This window comes from Pituophis catenifer, unplaced genomic scaffold (genome assembly GCF_029215685.1).
Source record: "Pituophis catenifer annectens isolate HBS135680 unplaced genomic scaffold, rPitCat1.0.hap2 SCAF_1, whole genome shotgun sequence".
Classification (NCBI taxonomy): Eukaryota; Metazoa; Chordata; class Lepidosauria; order Squamata; family Colubridae; genus Pituophis; species Pituophis catenifer.
The window spans coordinates 130,406,227-130,421,856 of record NW_027256881.1 but is presented as its reverse complement, the minus strand read 5'-3'; the positions used below and the strand labels follow the sequence as shown (position 1 = coordinate 130,421,856).

Sequence of the window (15,630 nt, the reverse complement as noted above, 5' to 3'; positions counted from 1 at the left end):
CTGCCAGACTTGAGAGTCAACAAAGCAAATCAAGCAAGGACTCTGAGGGATAAAAGGGGTCCTGAAGTCCACCCACTCTTTGAATCATCTTTGGATCCAGACTTGGTGGCATCCATCCTTCTGGGTAGTGTAGATGCATATGAGAAAGAACAAATATACATTGCAATTAGTAAAGTTTTGTTGTTATTTTAATTTCACTGGGTCTCTGTGTATTCTAAAGCAGGGGTCCCCAACCCTGGACTGCAGCCTATTTGGAATTGGGCAGCGCAAGCAGTGTGCGAGTAAGCATGCACAGCTTCACTTGCGTGAGCGGCGAAAACTCATACTGACATGTGCAACTCCATTTGTGTGAGTGGCAGGTGCTTATGCTCATGCAAATGAAGTTGCCCACACTCATGCCTGCCACTCGCACAGAACCATCCCCTCTCCCACCACCACCAGTCTGCCAAGCCGGAAAGGTTGGGGACTGCTGTTCTAAAGAACTGATTGTTCCTCAGTGTTTGGTTGAAAGTAATTTGAGTTCGGCTACTGACCAGGGCTGTGAATGTGTGAGTGAGTGACCTAAGCCAAATTTGAGACTGCATGTAAGAATGAAAGACCGTTAGGAAATCCCAGGGTGGTAGCCTAGTTTTAGAAATGGGGGTGGGGGTGGGGGGGGTGGGAATCCTGGAAAACAACCAGGACCAAGAGCCTGGACATGATGTTACCAGGTGCTGACTTTACTCATTTACCCACTTTTGTTCATTCCTGGACACTGCTTGAAGCTCAGTTCTCTTCTCTTCTGGGCAACATTCAACTTCTCTAAAGGACCAATATTTTGGGGTGAGGCGTGGTGGTGCAAGAAAGGGGGTGGGTGGGCAGGTCTGCCCAGGGAAGATTAGATGGCTGGAAGATCCGCCTGGAAGGGGGAGGCAGCATTCAGTTCAGAGACACAAAGCAGGTTTCCAGCAGCTGGTTTGGCAGCTTGGAGGTCTTAGCTGTTTCTTGTAACACTTTGAGCTTTTTATAAGATGTACTGGACTCCTTTGTGTTTAATTTAATTTATTTATGTCATAGATTTCTTTCTTGCCTCCAAGGGACTCAAAGCTCAGTATTTGGTCCTTTGTCCTCTATCCTCACAACTCTGTGTGGCTCATATTTAGCCGGTGACATTACAGCAGAATCTATTCCTCATTCTAAATGCATTCAGTGTCAGTGCCAGGTTCTTGTCTGGCTTTTTCTATACTTTTGTATAGTTTTTCTTTTCCAGTGAAAGAGCTATTGGAAAACTGCATTTCATGTCATTTGCAATTTTTCCTTATATATGTACTTTTACATGCACTGCTATTCCTGATAAATGGAGTTTTGTTCACAGTTCTCTCCAAGGACTGTAGTTTTATACCAGTACTGCTAAGAGTATATAATTCTTTTGTTGTTGTTTTTTTAAGGGAAAGCAACCCAATATATTTTGGTTGGAAGCAGCTTTTCCAAATTTGCACGCTCTGTGTAGATTACTTTCCATTATATATACAGTACTTGGCAAAAACCTTTGAACAGAGAAGAAATAATGATACTCTTTGGAGTGGCTCCCATTTCACTTTCCCTGCATCTGAGGCAGCTTTCTTTTATGTCCACTTCTAGCCCGCTGTGGCAATGCTGGGGATGGAAAGTTCTGCCGGGTTGGTGGGTTGGCTGAGGTTTGCTTGGTGTTAACGGTAGACTGCTGGGATCAGTGCAAAAGGGCTATTTTAAAAGAAAAACCTCAAAACACAGATAGTGAGGGACTTCTTGAGGGATGAGTAAAAGATTGAAGGAAGGAAGGAAGGAAGGAAGGAAGGAAGGAAGGAAGGAAGGAAGGGGAGGAGGAGGAGGAGGAGGAGGAGGAGGAAGGATATTCAACTGGGACATTAAGCAAAGAAGCACTTTTTAAGACCTGCCTAGCACATCAAAATCCATAGTGTGCTGTTGGAATAGAATTATTCAGCTGTTCAACTAGAACTAAGGATAAATTATAGCTAAAACAATCAATCACTGGAATAGCTTGCCTTCAGAAGTTGTGGATGCTCCATCACTGGAGATTTTAAAGAAGAGATTTGGACAACCATTTCTGTGGAAAGGTATAGGGTCTCCTATTTGAGCAGGGGCTTGGACTGGAAGACTGCCAAGGTCCCTTCCAACTCAATTATTCTGCCCTGCCTTGGTCTGTTCTGAATATGTGCATTGATCCTCATGCGAACCTGTCATTTTCATGGTCAGCACTTCTTTACCCTCCTACCAGCTGGAAGGAGATATAGAAGCATAGCTAGCCACACAAACAGGCTGAAGAACAGTTTTTATCCGTGGGCTGTCAGACTCCGGAATGCGAAATAACATCATAACTATGTAGTACGATGGGCTTGTAGGACCGGCGCAATGTGTAACATGTTCACACCGGTGTAATAGGACTGGGTGTTTGTTAATATGATTTATTGGGTTAGGGATTTTCCACTGTGAGTTGTATTGTGTTTGGGGGGGGGTGCACTGAGGGAGCTCCACCAATCTCATTGTACGTATGTTGTGCAGTGATAATAAAGGTTATTATTCATAAAATATTATTTCACATCCAGGGAGGTATGCTGAAATGAGTGAGTGAGAGAGCTTCATTTGTACCACCCATCACAGAAGGAATGAGATGAGGTTTTATTTTGTTTTGTTTTTTTGGTCAAAAGTTAGAAGCCCTTCTTTTGTTAGAAAAGTTAGAAGGGGTGACATTCCAGCAAACAGGAGCTAACCTGATTGCAGAACTCTCCCCTTACTCTGTCCGACTTGTATTGAAGTTTGCAAATTATTATAGTCTTTGTAAACCTCAATTTAAGCACACGCAAGGTAGTCCTTAACTTACAACCATTGATTTAGTGACCATTTGAAGTTACAATGGTACTGAAAAAAGGGACTTATGACTATTTTTCACACAGCTGTTACAGCATCCCCGTGGTCACATGATCAAAATTCGGACCCTTGGCAATTGGGTCATATTTATAATGGTTGCAGTGCCCTGGGATGATGTGATCCCTTTTTGCAACCTTCTGACGAGCAAAGTCAATGGGGAATCTGGATTCATTTCATAATCATATTATTAACAACTACAGTGATTCACTTAACAACTGTGGCAGGAAAGGTCAGAAAATGAGGCAAAACTCACTTAACGACTCTCTCAGCAACATAAATGTTGGGCACAATTGTGGTTATAAATTGAAGGCCTACCTGTATATGAAGATAAAAATCCAAACAAATGAAGGAAAAAAACAAATACAAAGACAGTACTTTTCTCGTGTTGCTAATCCAAAACAAAACTGGGCTGTTATTTAAAAATCCACTTTGAATCTCATCTGGAAAGGAATTTAATTCCCAAAATACCTCCCCCAAATTTCACTGCCTTCAGGTTATAAATTCTGCATAATGAGATATTTTAAAAAGAGAGAAGAAATTATTCATCATTAAATCTTAGTAGTGCCCACTTCAATGTGTATTGAGTATGCAAAACCAATAACTAGGATTTTTATCCAGATGGGGCTCCCCAAACCATTTTGGGCCTTTATCTACTTCAAGTGTAGCAGTTCACTCTAGAGTTTATTTCCTGAAAATTAACTGGGGAAAGGCCAAGGCGCCAGCTCTGAGTGTATCTCACCTCAAAGAGAAGCTTCCAAGATGTAGGCAGTCATTCTAGGAATGGACAAATTGGCCACATACAATTGCACAATTTCTTGTTTCTTCAGGCCTCACTTCCCTCCGTCCCATTATAGGTTAGTAATGCTCTATTTAAAGCTGAATTCCATTGCTATCACACACAATTTCCCTAATCTTCAGCTTTTGTGATTTATTCTCCATGCTGCCTGCAGTTTTCTTGCCATGTCCACAGTTTTGTGAAGATCATTTAGAGTTGTGGGGGTGGTGGCCTTGATTCCCCTCACTGGGTTTGTGTGTGTGTGTATGAAATTTCCTTGGGATTTCAAGAAAGCAACTGGACCACAGTATAAGGAATTCTTTCTATCTTTTAAAACCCTTGACCTCCCACCTCTCTCCTCAGTTGGGACCTGGTTCCTGTCTTTTCACTGTTGGACTGCAGTTCTCTGCCTGTCCTACAAAGGGAGCAGGGGTGAAATCCAGCAGGTTCTGACAGGTTCTGGAGAACTGGTAGCGGAAATTTTGAGCAGTTCAGAGAACCGGCAAGTACCACCTCTGGCTGGCCCCAGAGTGGGGTGGGAATGGAGATTTTGTAATATCCTTCCCCCAGGAATGGGGATTTTGCAGTATCCTTCCCTTGCCATGCCCACCAAGCCACATCCACCAAGCCACACCACGCCCACCAAGACACGCCCACAGAACCAGTAGTAAAAAAAATTGGATTTCACCACTGAAAGGCAGGGACAAAAATCGTGCGCTGCTGTGTAAGATGTCCATCGGCCTCTGGATTTCAGATCCCATTTTTAAGGATGGAACATCAAGAACATTCAAAGCATTTCAGTTTCTGGACAACGTATTAATGCTAGTCTAATCTTGGATTTCATCCTGGAGTTATGTCTCTTTCTCTTTGCCGTTGCTGCTCAGTGCAGCTTTGCGTTCTGCTGCATATTAAGGAGCATCTTGAGCAAAAACAGGGCTCAGACTGAAGAGCCAACAGGCAGAACAATTATCACAACGGTGGGTAGAATGGAGAAGAGTGGATTAGGGACGGATAATAGAAATACGCACCCCATTTATAAATGGAAGCTTCAACTACCTTTTTTATTGCCTATTTCAGTTCAAATTAAAGTGTGCCCTTGGCAATGGATATGCTTCCTCATTCTCAGAGCCTTTCATCTGTTCGACATGATTTTTAATGCCACTCACTTGGCCTCAAAGATTCCTCCCCAACTATGCTGCAGTTTATACTTCTAGATACTTTTTTTCCCCTCCCATTTTTCTTGCAAAGTTGCTTTGCTTTTCCAGTTTTCATTCTGATGGATTTTTTTTTTCAAGAATTGATTAGTCCCTTATTTTATATTTAGAAACTAGGAGAGGTCTCCTTTAGATTTAGCTTTGGTCAATGTTCATGGCCCGCTCATCTTTTTATGAGAGGAAGAAAATATGTTGACAGGGCATTTATAATAGTTCACAGAATGTTCTTCTACTCATGCTGAGTCTTTGTGTGAATCACCGATTAAATATTATAGGGGAAAAACATGTAGTACCTCCAACGGTGTCTGCATATCAGCAGAACAAACTTATTTAATTGCTCCCTTCCCCACAAATAAATACCAATTAATGAGGGACCCTCCAGAGGATAGGAAAGCACATCTTATTCTCAGAATCCTCAGGCACAACAAAGACAAACCACCAAGAACAACGTTGGAATGTAATGCTGGTTTAATCTTGTCCGTCCCGAAAACGCTGCAGTCGTAACAATGTAAAATTGGCGCTCCATGCATACGGCATGTAGCACTTAAATCCATCCCGCGCCCGCCAGCTGTGAGGCGGAGCCCGGAACAACGCCCCGCCAGTGGCGAATCAGCAGGTTGGAAACGGGCGGGGCGGTGATAGGAGCCAGCTGCTGCATGTCAGAAACTTCCCGAGCAAAAGCTACCCGACCCTGTGAAACCCTAGCCCCGACGCTTCCACCCCCCCACACCGAAGAGCCTCTGTACACCCCCCCCACATGTAAATGTGTGCATGTCCCGGCCGAAACTAGGAAGCGTGTCGGAGGGGCGGGCGCAGCCCCATGCTATCCCACGCCCGTGTTGCCGCGCAGGCGAGCGGAGCCAGGTGAGTTGTTGAGCGGTTCGGCGCCCAGCGGGAGGATAGGGCCCGACAGGCGGCTCCCCTTCACCAGGGACCTCTCTGTAAGATATAAAATAGGCGTATTAGTGATAGCATTTGGTTTGTCTGGGTATTTTTCATGAAACTTCTTGCATAGTTTATCAGCATTTAAGTCCGCCTCCGGGACCCAGGATGCTTCCTCAAGCGGATATCCCTTCCACCGGACTAGGTATTTGAGCTTCCCCCGGTCAAGTTTGGAGTCCAGTATCTCCTCTATTTCGTAATGGTCACCTGCTATCGGTCCAGGGCACACCGGCTTATCCCGTACGGTCGTTACCGGTTTTAGGAGACTGCTGTGGAACACAGGATGGATCTTGCCTAGTAAGGGTGGTAGTTTCAGGACCACCGTGACAGGGTTTATAATATGACGTATAGGAAATGGCCCGAGGTATATCGGTCCTAACTTCCGGTTTGGTATACGCAGTTTGATGTACTTAGTGGATAGGTATACCAGATCACCCACCCTAAAGGGTTTCATACCCATCCGACACTTATCATATAAGAACAAATCACTGTGCGTTACTCTAAATGTCACCCTCAAAGTGCAGGGGGAAAGATGGAGAAGGGAAATCATTGGGAGCTGCCTAACTACAACACATTATTTATGTAGCCCCCAAGGCACACTCTCCATAAGACATTGTCACACCTGCTATGGCAATTTTAGTATATAAAATATAGAACTTGGGGCAGCCAAAAGGAAGGCGCTCAAGAAAGTCAACATGGGAACTCCGACTGCTGACAGCCATTCTCAGCAGATATTGGCAATCACAAAATACACCCCCCCCCCTATGGGAGAAAGAATGGCAGAACCTGGGAGTGGAGTGAAAAGAGGAATCACCTTAGAATCCTTACATTGTCACAACCGAATTAAGTCCAATCTCTCTGCCGTGCCAATGACCCTTAGCTAACTCTAAGGTGCTGACCACTGGTTGACAAGATTCCTATGCCTGGGCTATATCAATAAATCAGTTTAATTGAACTTTCACATCGAACCTGGTTTTTGGGTTTTGACACCCCGCCACCATATTAACTGAAGGCTGTATCATATCTATATGTGGTACATGACTCATGTATTTACACAAGAGTTCGGAAACAGAGAACTCGAGTTGCATGTGTGTTCACCGACATTGTTGTATGGTCTTCAAGACTCACTGATCATAGTTGCTGCAAGTTGGTGGCAGATTTTCCTGGGGTTTGGAGATGACAAAAACAATCACAAACTGTAATGAAAGCCTTTGCGTAGGTGCAATAGTTAAAAAACAACAACAACCAAATAAAAAAAACTTGCTTAATCACTTTCCTCCGCCCCCTCCCCCCAAAAAAATCTGGTGCCATCATTTTGCGTTCTTCCCTTACCTATTGAGTAACCCCAAATATGTTAAGTGCAGTCTCCAACCATCAAACAGCTGGTGTAATGAACACACTTGATGGATGGAAAATGACTTGCAAGAACAAAATATTTGCTGGCTTGGATTCAGGATTGTCTTATGCAAGCAGAGAAGCAGAGCCAGAGAGCCTCTTTCGTTCTGCCTCAGCTTCTTCTGCCCTGTCTGATGCCAGTCAAGGAGGTGGGTTTTGGAGAGGCGAAGGAATTGGAGTGGAAACGTTGAGAGAGGTCCTAGCTGCGTGGGGTGCAATTCAATAAGAGGACAGGAAACATAATTCACATCAGGATTCTCTGTCTTGAACTTTAGAAAATGATCCATCTCATGTCATTTGAAGAAGGCAATCATGTGAATGGTCTAAAATTTAATGTAAATAATTATTTTGTTTAATGTTGGTTAATAGTTGACTAACATTGGGAACTGCACAGTGGCATCCCTCCTCTCTTTTTCTCTCTCTAGCTAAATGTGAATCAGATTTTGTAGAAGGGCTTGTGCTATACACAATGAGGTGTGGTTCAGAGCAGGGGCATCCAACCTTGGCAACTTTAGGACTTGTGGACTGCAACTCCTAGAATTCCCCAGTCGGCTGGCTGGGGAGTTCTGGGAATTGAAGTCCACAAGTCTTAAAGTTGCCAAGGTTGGATGCCCCTGTTTTAGAGGGAAGAAAAGGTCAGCTTCAGGAGACAGTCACAGCTCTTTGATGGCCAATAAAATACTATTGACAGCTGCACTTCAGCTTTTGGGAATTCTCTGAGAAATCCCAGTAGCCACACTGCCTTTTGCAACTATCCCAGTGAACACATGAAGGCATCTGACATCATGTTTTTGAAGAACCAACATGTACGGGGTAGGAAGAGTTTTCCGTTTTGTCTGATTCAGTTTGTCCAAAGAGAACATTAAAATTTAAGATGTATTAGGTTTATAATGGGATGGCAGTATAGGATAGGAAGACTTGTCACGTTGGGAGTTAAACTACTGTTTCCATCATTCGTCTTCTATGACTGGCATAAGGTTTCTGGAGCATCAAATCTTCTTAGACAAAATGTTTTCTGAAAAGCATCTTCTTACTTGAGATTCTCTTCCCCTTGCTTTTTTTCCAAAGTCTACTGGTAAATCAAGTGACCTCCAACTTTCAACTGAGGACCCAGCTTTGCCCCATTCCTGACAACTTGGCTCTCAGAGTAAGTGTGTAGGCTCAAAAGTTACTGGTGCTTAGCTTTCATCTAAAAACCTTGTTTCCCTTTAAATGAGTTGACAATCTTTCTCCTCTCTCAGAGCTCTAAAGTCCCTTGGCCACTTTGTTTTGTTTCCATTTATGATTCTTATTGCAGGAGTGGTCTCCACACTATTCGTGGACTCTCAGTTTAAATTCCAGAAATCAATTGTCTCTGAAAACTCATGAATGGTGCATTTTCTTTTGAAAAGTATTGCTATTTAGATCTTATACTTACCACTTCCTCTTCTTCTCTCTGTCTCTGTCTCTGTTTCTTTCTCTCTTCTCTCCCCACTCTCTCTCCCACTCCCTCCCTCTCTCTCTCCCTCCCTCTCTCTTCTTCTATCTCTCTCTCCCCCTCCTTCTCTCCCTCTCACTCCCCCTCTCTCCCCTTTTCTCCCCTTGCCTCTGTCTCTCCCACCCTCTCCCTCCCTCTCTTTCCCTCTCCCTCCCTCCTTCTCTCCCTCCCTTCCCCTCTCCCTCTCCCCCTCTCCCTCTCCTCCTTTCTCCCCTCCCTCTGTCTCCCTCTCCCCCTCTCCCTCCCTCCCTCTCTTTCTCTTTCACACACCCACTTTTGCAGCGATTCTGTGCTTCACCCACCCAGCACTTTGTTTTCTTTAATTATGACAGGAGATGAAGCCATGCAGTGAATCACCTTTTCTTTTCCACTTCAACAAATTTGTTAATCACATCTGCCTCCTGTTCCATTGTGCAGCCAAATAACAGAATTTGCCCTTTAAGAAATTTACCTTTTTCTTTATGCTAGGAGCTTCTGTGGGAGGATATTTATTCAAAGTTTGTTTCTCAAATAAAGGCACTGAGGACACTGTCTAGCATATAATGTTATCTCTGGGGAAATTAAGTGGAACATGTATTCAGGTGTCTGCAAGCATCCTTTGGGGTTTACTGTAGATCTGGTATCTATCCATGCCTACTTTTCTGCTCTTTGGTTAATATGCTGTGGCTATGATCCAACAGCATGTTTGGAGACTCTGGATTTCTATATATCCAGAAGAGTAGACCATTTTACATTTTATTGACAACAATAATTCTGTCATTTGAAATGTTGGATCTCTCTTGGATGGAGAAACACTAAAAAATCTCAAGGCAAATGGCAAACCACTTTATTTCGCTAGGAAAACCATGCACCTACATGTGTCTGTAAATTGATCTGGAGTCCAATTAGTAGTTAATCTTGATTCTAAGGAAATTTTACAGACCTACAGGAGTGTTTGCCCACGCTGTTGAGTTCTCTGTAGGCATTGTGCTGTTTCTATTAGGAAAAGAAAATAACAAAAGCCCTTCAAAATCTCTAGTATATAATTATTAGTTCTTCTTGCCAATTATCTGAAAATACACATTATTCTCTTCCCTTCCTTGGTCTTTTTTTGACAGACTAATGTCTGAGTTGAAAGAGGTACAATGATAATAAAAATGCTGACGACACATTTTATTGTTAGGGTTCCTTTGAAATGGATAACATTTCTTCCTTAAAGGAGTATTACAGCCATACCTCTTAGTTCTCCCCTTTTCATTCAATTGCACTGACTGAACTATAAAATCTCCCTTTTTGCAGCAATGAGAGTGTGCCATAACCATTCGCTCTAATGAGCCTTGGTAGTGCATGGTTAGAATGCAGTAGTACTGCAGGCTACTTCTGCTGATTGCCCACTGCCAGCAGTTTGATCCTGACCGGCTCAAGATTGATTCAACCTTCCATCCTTCCAAGGTTGGGTAAAATAAGAACACAGATTGTTGGGGGCAATATGCCGAATCTGTAAACTGCTTAGAGAGGGCTGTTAAGCACCATGATGCAGTATGTAAGTCTAAGGCTATTGCTATTGCTCTCCTGCAGTTATCTCTCTACATAGAGAGGCATCAACCCACTTACCATTCATCCTCCACGCCAGTCCCACATTCTGGTCTCTACTCTTTCCTGATTGACTTTCTTCAGACTAAAACAAATCTATTGGATAATAAAATACTTTATTGTAGTCCATCACTGACACAACATTGGAAGGGCAATGTTCCATCAGTCTTGAATTGTGAACATGAATGCATCATCAACCTCAGTAACTTTAAGAGGTATGGACTTCAACTTCTGGAATTATCCAACTCAGTCCAAACCTCTTAAAAATTGCTGAGGTTGAGAAACACTGATTTAGACACTTAGCAGTTGTGTAATTGAATGGCCTTATCTGAAAAGACTGGCTACAGTTCAGGGGTGGGCTTCAAAATTTTTAGCAAGAGATTCTCTGCCCGGTTGCTGGGTGGGTGTGGCCATGGTGGGCATGGCCTAGTTGGCCTCCTGCACCATGGGGGGGGGCTTTTTGCCCTCTCTGGGCTCCAGAGGCTTTACTTGAGCCTCCGGGTGGGCGAAAACAGCCTCCCCAGGCTCCGGACGCCCTGTGGAGGCCAGAAACAGGCCTGTTTCCAGCCTTCCCAAACTTCTGGTAGGCCCGTTTTTTGTCCTCCCTGACCCTCCACATGCGCCCTGCACTTATCTGTATCCAAAACAGGCCGCGTGAGGATTCCTGGGACGGGCGGGGTGGGGTGGGATTTGGGGGTTCTCTGAACTGCACAGAATCTTAGCTAGAGGTTCTCCCAAATCCCTGCGAACCCCCAGCAGCCCACCCCTGCTACAGCCCTGAGGGGCCCATCCCTGCTTCCTCTGAAACCAGCTAAAAAACTCTTGTCCGAGAACTGGGAAAGGATAATCAGGAAACCTTCTCACAGGTTGCTTAAAAAGTTTCTCTTGAAGGCAATCCCTTTTGTTAAGCAGTTAAAGAAATTCTAAAACATTCCTTCCTTCTGTGACTGCAATGTTGTCGTCTTCTGTGGTCTCCTATTTATCTGCTCCATCTGGTTTGGGGCACACCTGCTCTTGGTGTGAATGATTGAAAAGCAGCCTATCCTGTTCCGTTATTTTTCTCTTTAGTTCTAGGTGCATGATTTCAAAAACATTGGCTTTGATTAGGACCAACTGATACTGCTGTGAAATGGTGGTGCTCTTCTGCAGGAGAAGGCCAGCTATGATGCTGCCTTGTTGAACACCAGCTGATTCATACAGGCTTGCCCTTGTCGAGAAGTGCTTTTGTTGGTGAAGTGCTTTTGTTTCCAGCCTTGCTGGCTGATACCCTTGAATTGTAGATGTCAAAGTTGGAATCATGGATGTTCTCTACACAACATATACATGATACGCTCTGCTTATTTTTTTTTTGGCTACAGCTTTCCCTGCTAGGCAGTAGGCAGACACTTACCAAGAACGATTCAACTTCTTTTCGCGATGATGTTCCCGCATGCTTGACAAGCCATCCTATACCCACTGCAATTTTGCAAAGTTAATTGTACGATAATAGTATAATTTAGGATCTGTTAGGATTTGTACTTTACGCTGTTGTTTGCCTTCAGCAGGATTTGGGTCTGTATTTTGTCATGAAAGATTAATCAGTTCCTCTAGAACAAGAATCGAATTGCCCTTATACAACAATCCTCCTTCTGTTCCCTCCATTGCTACAAGGAGCTGCGCTGAAGTGAACAATAAATGATGCAAGCCCTTCCAAATCAAATGGCAGTGTAATCCTTGGGGCCAGATTGGGTTCTTTTTTTTCCTCAAAAGTTACAAACCTTGCTCTGGTGCTAAATGCAGGCTCCACTTATAGCATCATTACATGGCCAGCGGACTGTTGTGATTAAGAATCAATCGGTCGCTCAAAATTTCTCATACCAGGCATTTTCTCTTGATTGCTACCCGGCGCTCTCTATTCAGGATGCTGCAGACTTGAACCCTCCCTCAGCTGCCATTATCTAGACTTTAGCTCTGGCAACTAACAGTTTTATTCCAGGAGGGTGATTTAATCATTCATGCAAACAATTGCCCTCGTGCAGACTGAATTTTAATAGTCTCTTCTAATAATCAAGTAACAGATTCCACAGATATGTTGTAGGCAGGCAAGTTTAAAACTCTGGGCATGCTGTAATAAAAGTTGAAGTCAGAAAACTGTGGCCTTCCTTCCTTCCTTCCTTCCTTCCTTCCTTCCTTCCTTCCTTCCTTCCTTCCTTCCTTCCTTCCTCCCTCCCTCCCTCCCTCCCTCCCTCCCTCTCTTCCTTTTCTCTATCTCTAAATTTGGCAGGATTCTAACACTTTTACACACTAGTGTAAAAGAGTACAGGTAGTCCTCATCTTATGACCATGAGCCCAAAGTTTATGTTGCTAAGTGAGAAATTTGTTAAGTGAGTTTTGCCCCATTTTATGACTTTTCTTGCCACATTTGTTAAGTGAATCACTGGACTTGTTAAATTAGTAACATGGTTGTTAAGTGACTCTGGCTTCCCCATTGATTTTGCTCATCAGAAAGTCACAAAAGGAGACCACATGACTCCAGGAGACTGCAACCATCATAAATGTGAGTCAGTTGTCAAGCATCCAAATGTAAATCACGTGAGGATGTTGCCACAGTCATAAGTGTAAAAAACTGTCATAAGTCACTTTTATCAGTGCTATTGTAACTTCAAAAAGTCACTAAGTGAACTGTTGTAAGTCGAGGACTACCTGTATTGTAACAGGCTCTGTCCACAAGAAACTATTGCAGGGAACCAGAATTGGAAAGTGTTTTGTATATTCTTTTAGCACCATTTACCTCAACAATTTTCCTATCTGCCAAATATCCAGAAGATCCCCAAAGTCAATTAATACTTTTTAGATATTCAGCAAATCAGTTGGCAAATTAAAAAGAAAAAGAAATGCATCAAATGTGTATTGGAAAGAAAATATATACACAAGGATGCTTGTTAGGGGAAAAAAAACATTTATTCGCTAATTTGAGTTAATCATTTATAAAGTTGGATGCAACCCCAATCACAAGAAGAAAATGCTTTTCAAAAAAAGGCCTACAAAAATTGGATAATTTCCCCCCAATTTCTAAACAGTGCTGCAGGATAGTTGTGGCTGAGGTGTATGTGTGGGAAGTTTGCAGAAAGAGAAATGGATTGAATTTCTCTTTTCTTTCAGCGTGTTTTCCCAGCTAAGGCCAAGCTAGAAAGGAGAAGGAAGAGAACTTGTGCAATCACTTCAATCTGGAACACATGTAGGAAAGGAATGGACTGTGCCCTATGTTGGATAATAACATATTTACTTTTTAGGGAGGTCATTTATTATTTAGCTGTTCTGACATAATTAAATATGTACACAGAGTTGGAAAAAATGGTCTACATCATGGCTCTTCAGCATAATAGTTCAGCAGAATAACCTACTTATCCTTTCTGAATGGCTTTCTGAATGAATATGTATGGTATTCTAGAACAGTATTTCCCAACTTTGCAAATTTCCAGGAGTATGAACTTCAACTCCCAGAATTCTCAGCAATGGTCATTCTGGCTGTGGAATTCTGGGAGCTGAGGTCCACACTCCCGGAAAGTCCCAAGGTTGGAAAATACTGTTCTAGAAGTAGGGCGCTTGTCTCCTGTGGGGAGTGGAAGTGTTCCAGATAAACAGACTTGTCTGATGGAATCTAAGTTTTCTGGCCCAGTGCTAAAAAGCCTCTCGATGAAATTGAATCAAGAAGGGAAAAAGATACAGATGAACCAAAGATTATTTAAAAATTCTTTTTAGAGATGCTCTTGCTCAATTATGACTGCCTTATTTTTGCTCTGAATTCTCAGTCCCTCTGTCTTTGCTCAGGATGTTTGCTAGCTTTGTTATGCAGATTTCAGCCAAAGTTGGTGCTATTCTCTCAAATTCTTTACTGCCTTTATTCCAATAAAATATTTTATTCCTAGTAACTTGGTTAAAAGAGGAAAGCTAGAGTCATTTTACCTGAGGGAATCATCAAACCCAGACATGTGGAAGAGGGTAGAGAGTTGACATTCCAGAGAGGCATCTGCCAAGTTGTGTTGGTGTTTTTCGAAAGGTGTCTCCTGCCCTCCCCCACTTCTCTTTGTTACAATGGAGTAGTTCACAATGAAATACCAAATTATAACAGTATTTCTTTGCAAAGATGAATTGTTTATGCAAAAAATAATGGCGTTTTTATTTTTTTTTTGGTATACGGAAGACTTTTGTTGTTATTACAGAAAATGTTACAAGACTGTTCTATAAATTCTGAGAAGACAGTAAATAGAATCAGTATTTTGATTAATCTGATTAAGGAAAAATAGATATTATTTTAAAGAGACAAATACAGGGAAAAAGTTGGTTTTTTGCATTCCAGTCCTGAGATAGTATTTGAATGAAGCAGAATGTTAAAAAGTGCTGTTGTCAGCGTTCCAGAAAAACCCCAACTCTAAGTAAAAACTCTGAAGCAAGCATTTTTCAAAATTCTATTTACTAGAATAGGTAAACTGGCACATCTGGGAAAACCCGTATTTGAGAGGTCCGGGTTTTCCTTCAGTAAATCAAACCCCCCAAAACCATCCCCTCACTCCTCAATCGATCACATGCTCCAATCACCATCTGTCCCATTTTGAGACAGCACTCTGACCACTCCTTCTCCAGATGCAGGATCGACCGACAGGAAGAATGCTATTATGCCTAAAGACAACCCCTCTACTAAATTCCCCCCTCCTACTTTCCCACACATGAGAAGGTGGCAGCATTGAAGCTTCTGGCCTAATATGGCTTCCAAAGCTGACAGCTGTATTTACTGGCATGGAAATGCTTATATACAACAGAAGACTTCAAAAACTGCCTTTCTGCCTTTCTGCAGGGAAGCTGTCAGCAGGTGACCATCACCAGGTTGGTGGTGGAGCCTTTTGATGTTCCTCCTCTTTCAACTTGCTTTCTTGCATGTTGGATAAATCAACATCTAGCTGACCTTAAGTGATCTTCAAAAGCTAAGCACTGTTGGACCTTATTCCAAGTAAGGTGGAAATCCTCCAAGAAATACCAGAAATAGAGACTACACTGGGAAGGAAGGAAGGAAGGAAGGAAGGAAGGAAGGAAGGAAGGAAGGAAGGAAGGAAGGAAGGAATCTCCCAAAAGGCATTGACCTATTGTGCCACTGCCAAAACTAATACCTGGATGTGTGCGTATAATTTGTAGGAACTGAGGGACACTTTAATCCTCTTACTAAATTATGATGAATGTATTATTTCTGAGATATTTTTCGTGCCTTCTTATTTATTTCACAAAAGTCCCATTGGAGCTCATGTTAGTCTCATGGTTGGTTGGTCTCCCTCCCTCCCTCTCTCTCTCTCTCTTTTTTTTTCTCCCTCTGCATT

The 15,630-nt window shown here is 42.8% G+C and overlaps 1 protein-coding gene across 1 annotated transcript in view; it reads right to left on the bottom strand.

Annotated features, from left to right (window-relative positions):
• Window positions 1–11,713, bottom strand: part of TPO (thyroid peroxidase) — a 72,098-nt gene extending 60,385 nt beyond the window's left edge. Inside the window, exon 1 of the mRNA XM_070932504.1 lies at window positions 11,673–11,713. Within this exon, the coding sequence (XP_070788605.1) occupies window positions 11,673–11,713 (41 nt within the window). The remainder of the gene's footprint in view (window positions 1–11,672) is intronic.
• Window positions 11,714–15,630: the final 3,917 nt, after the last annotated feature.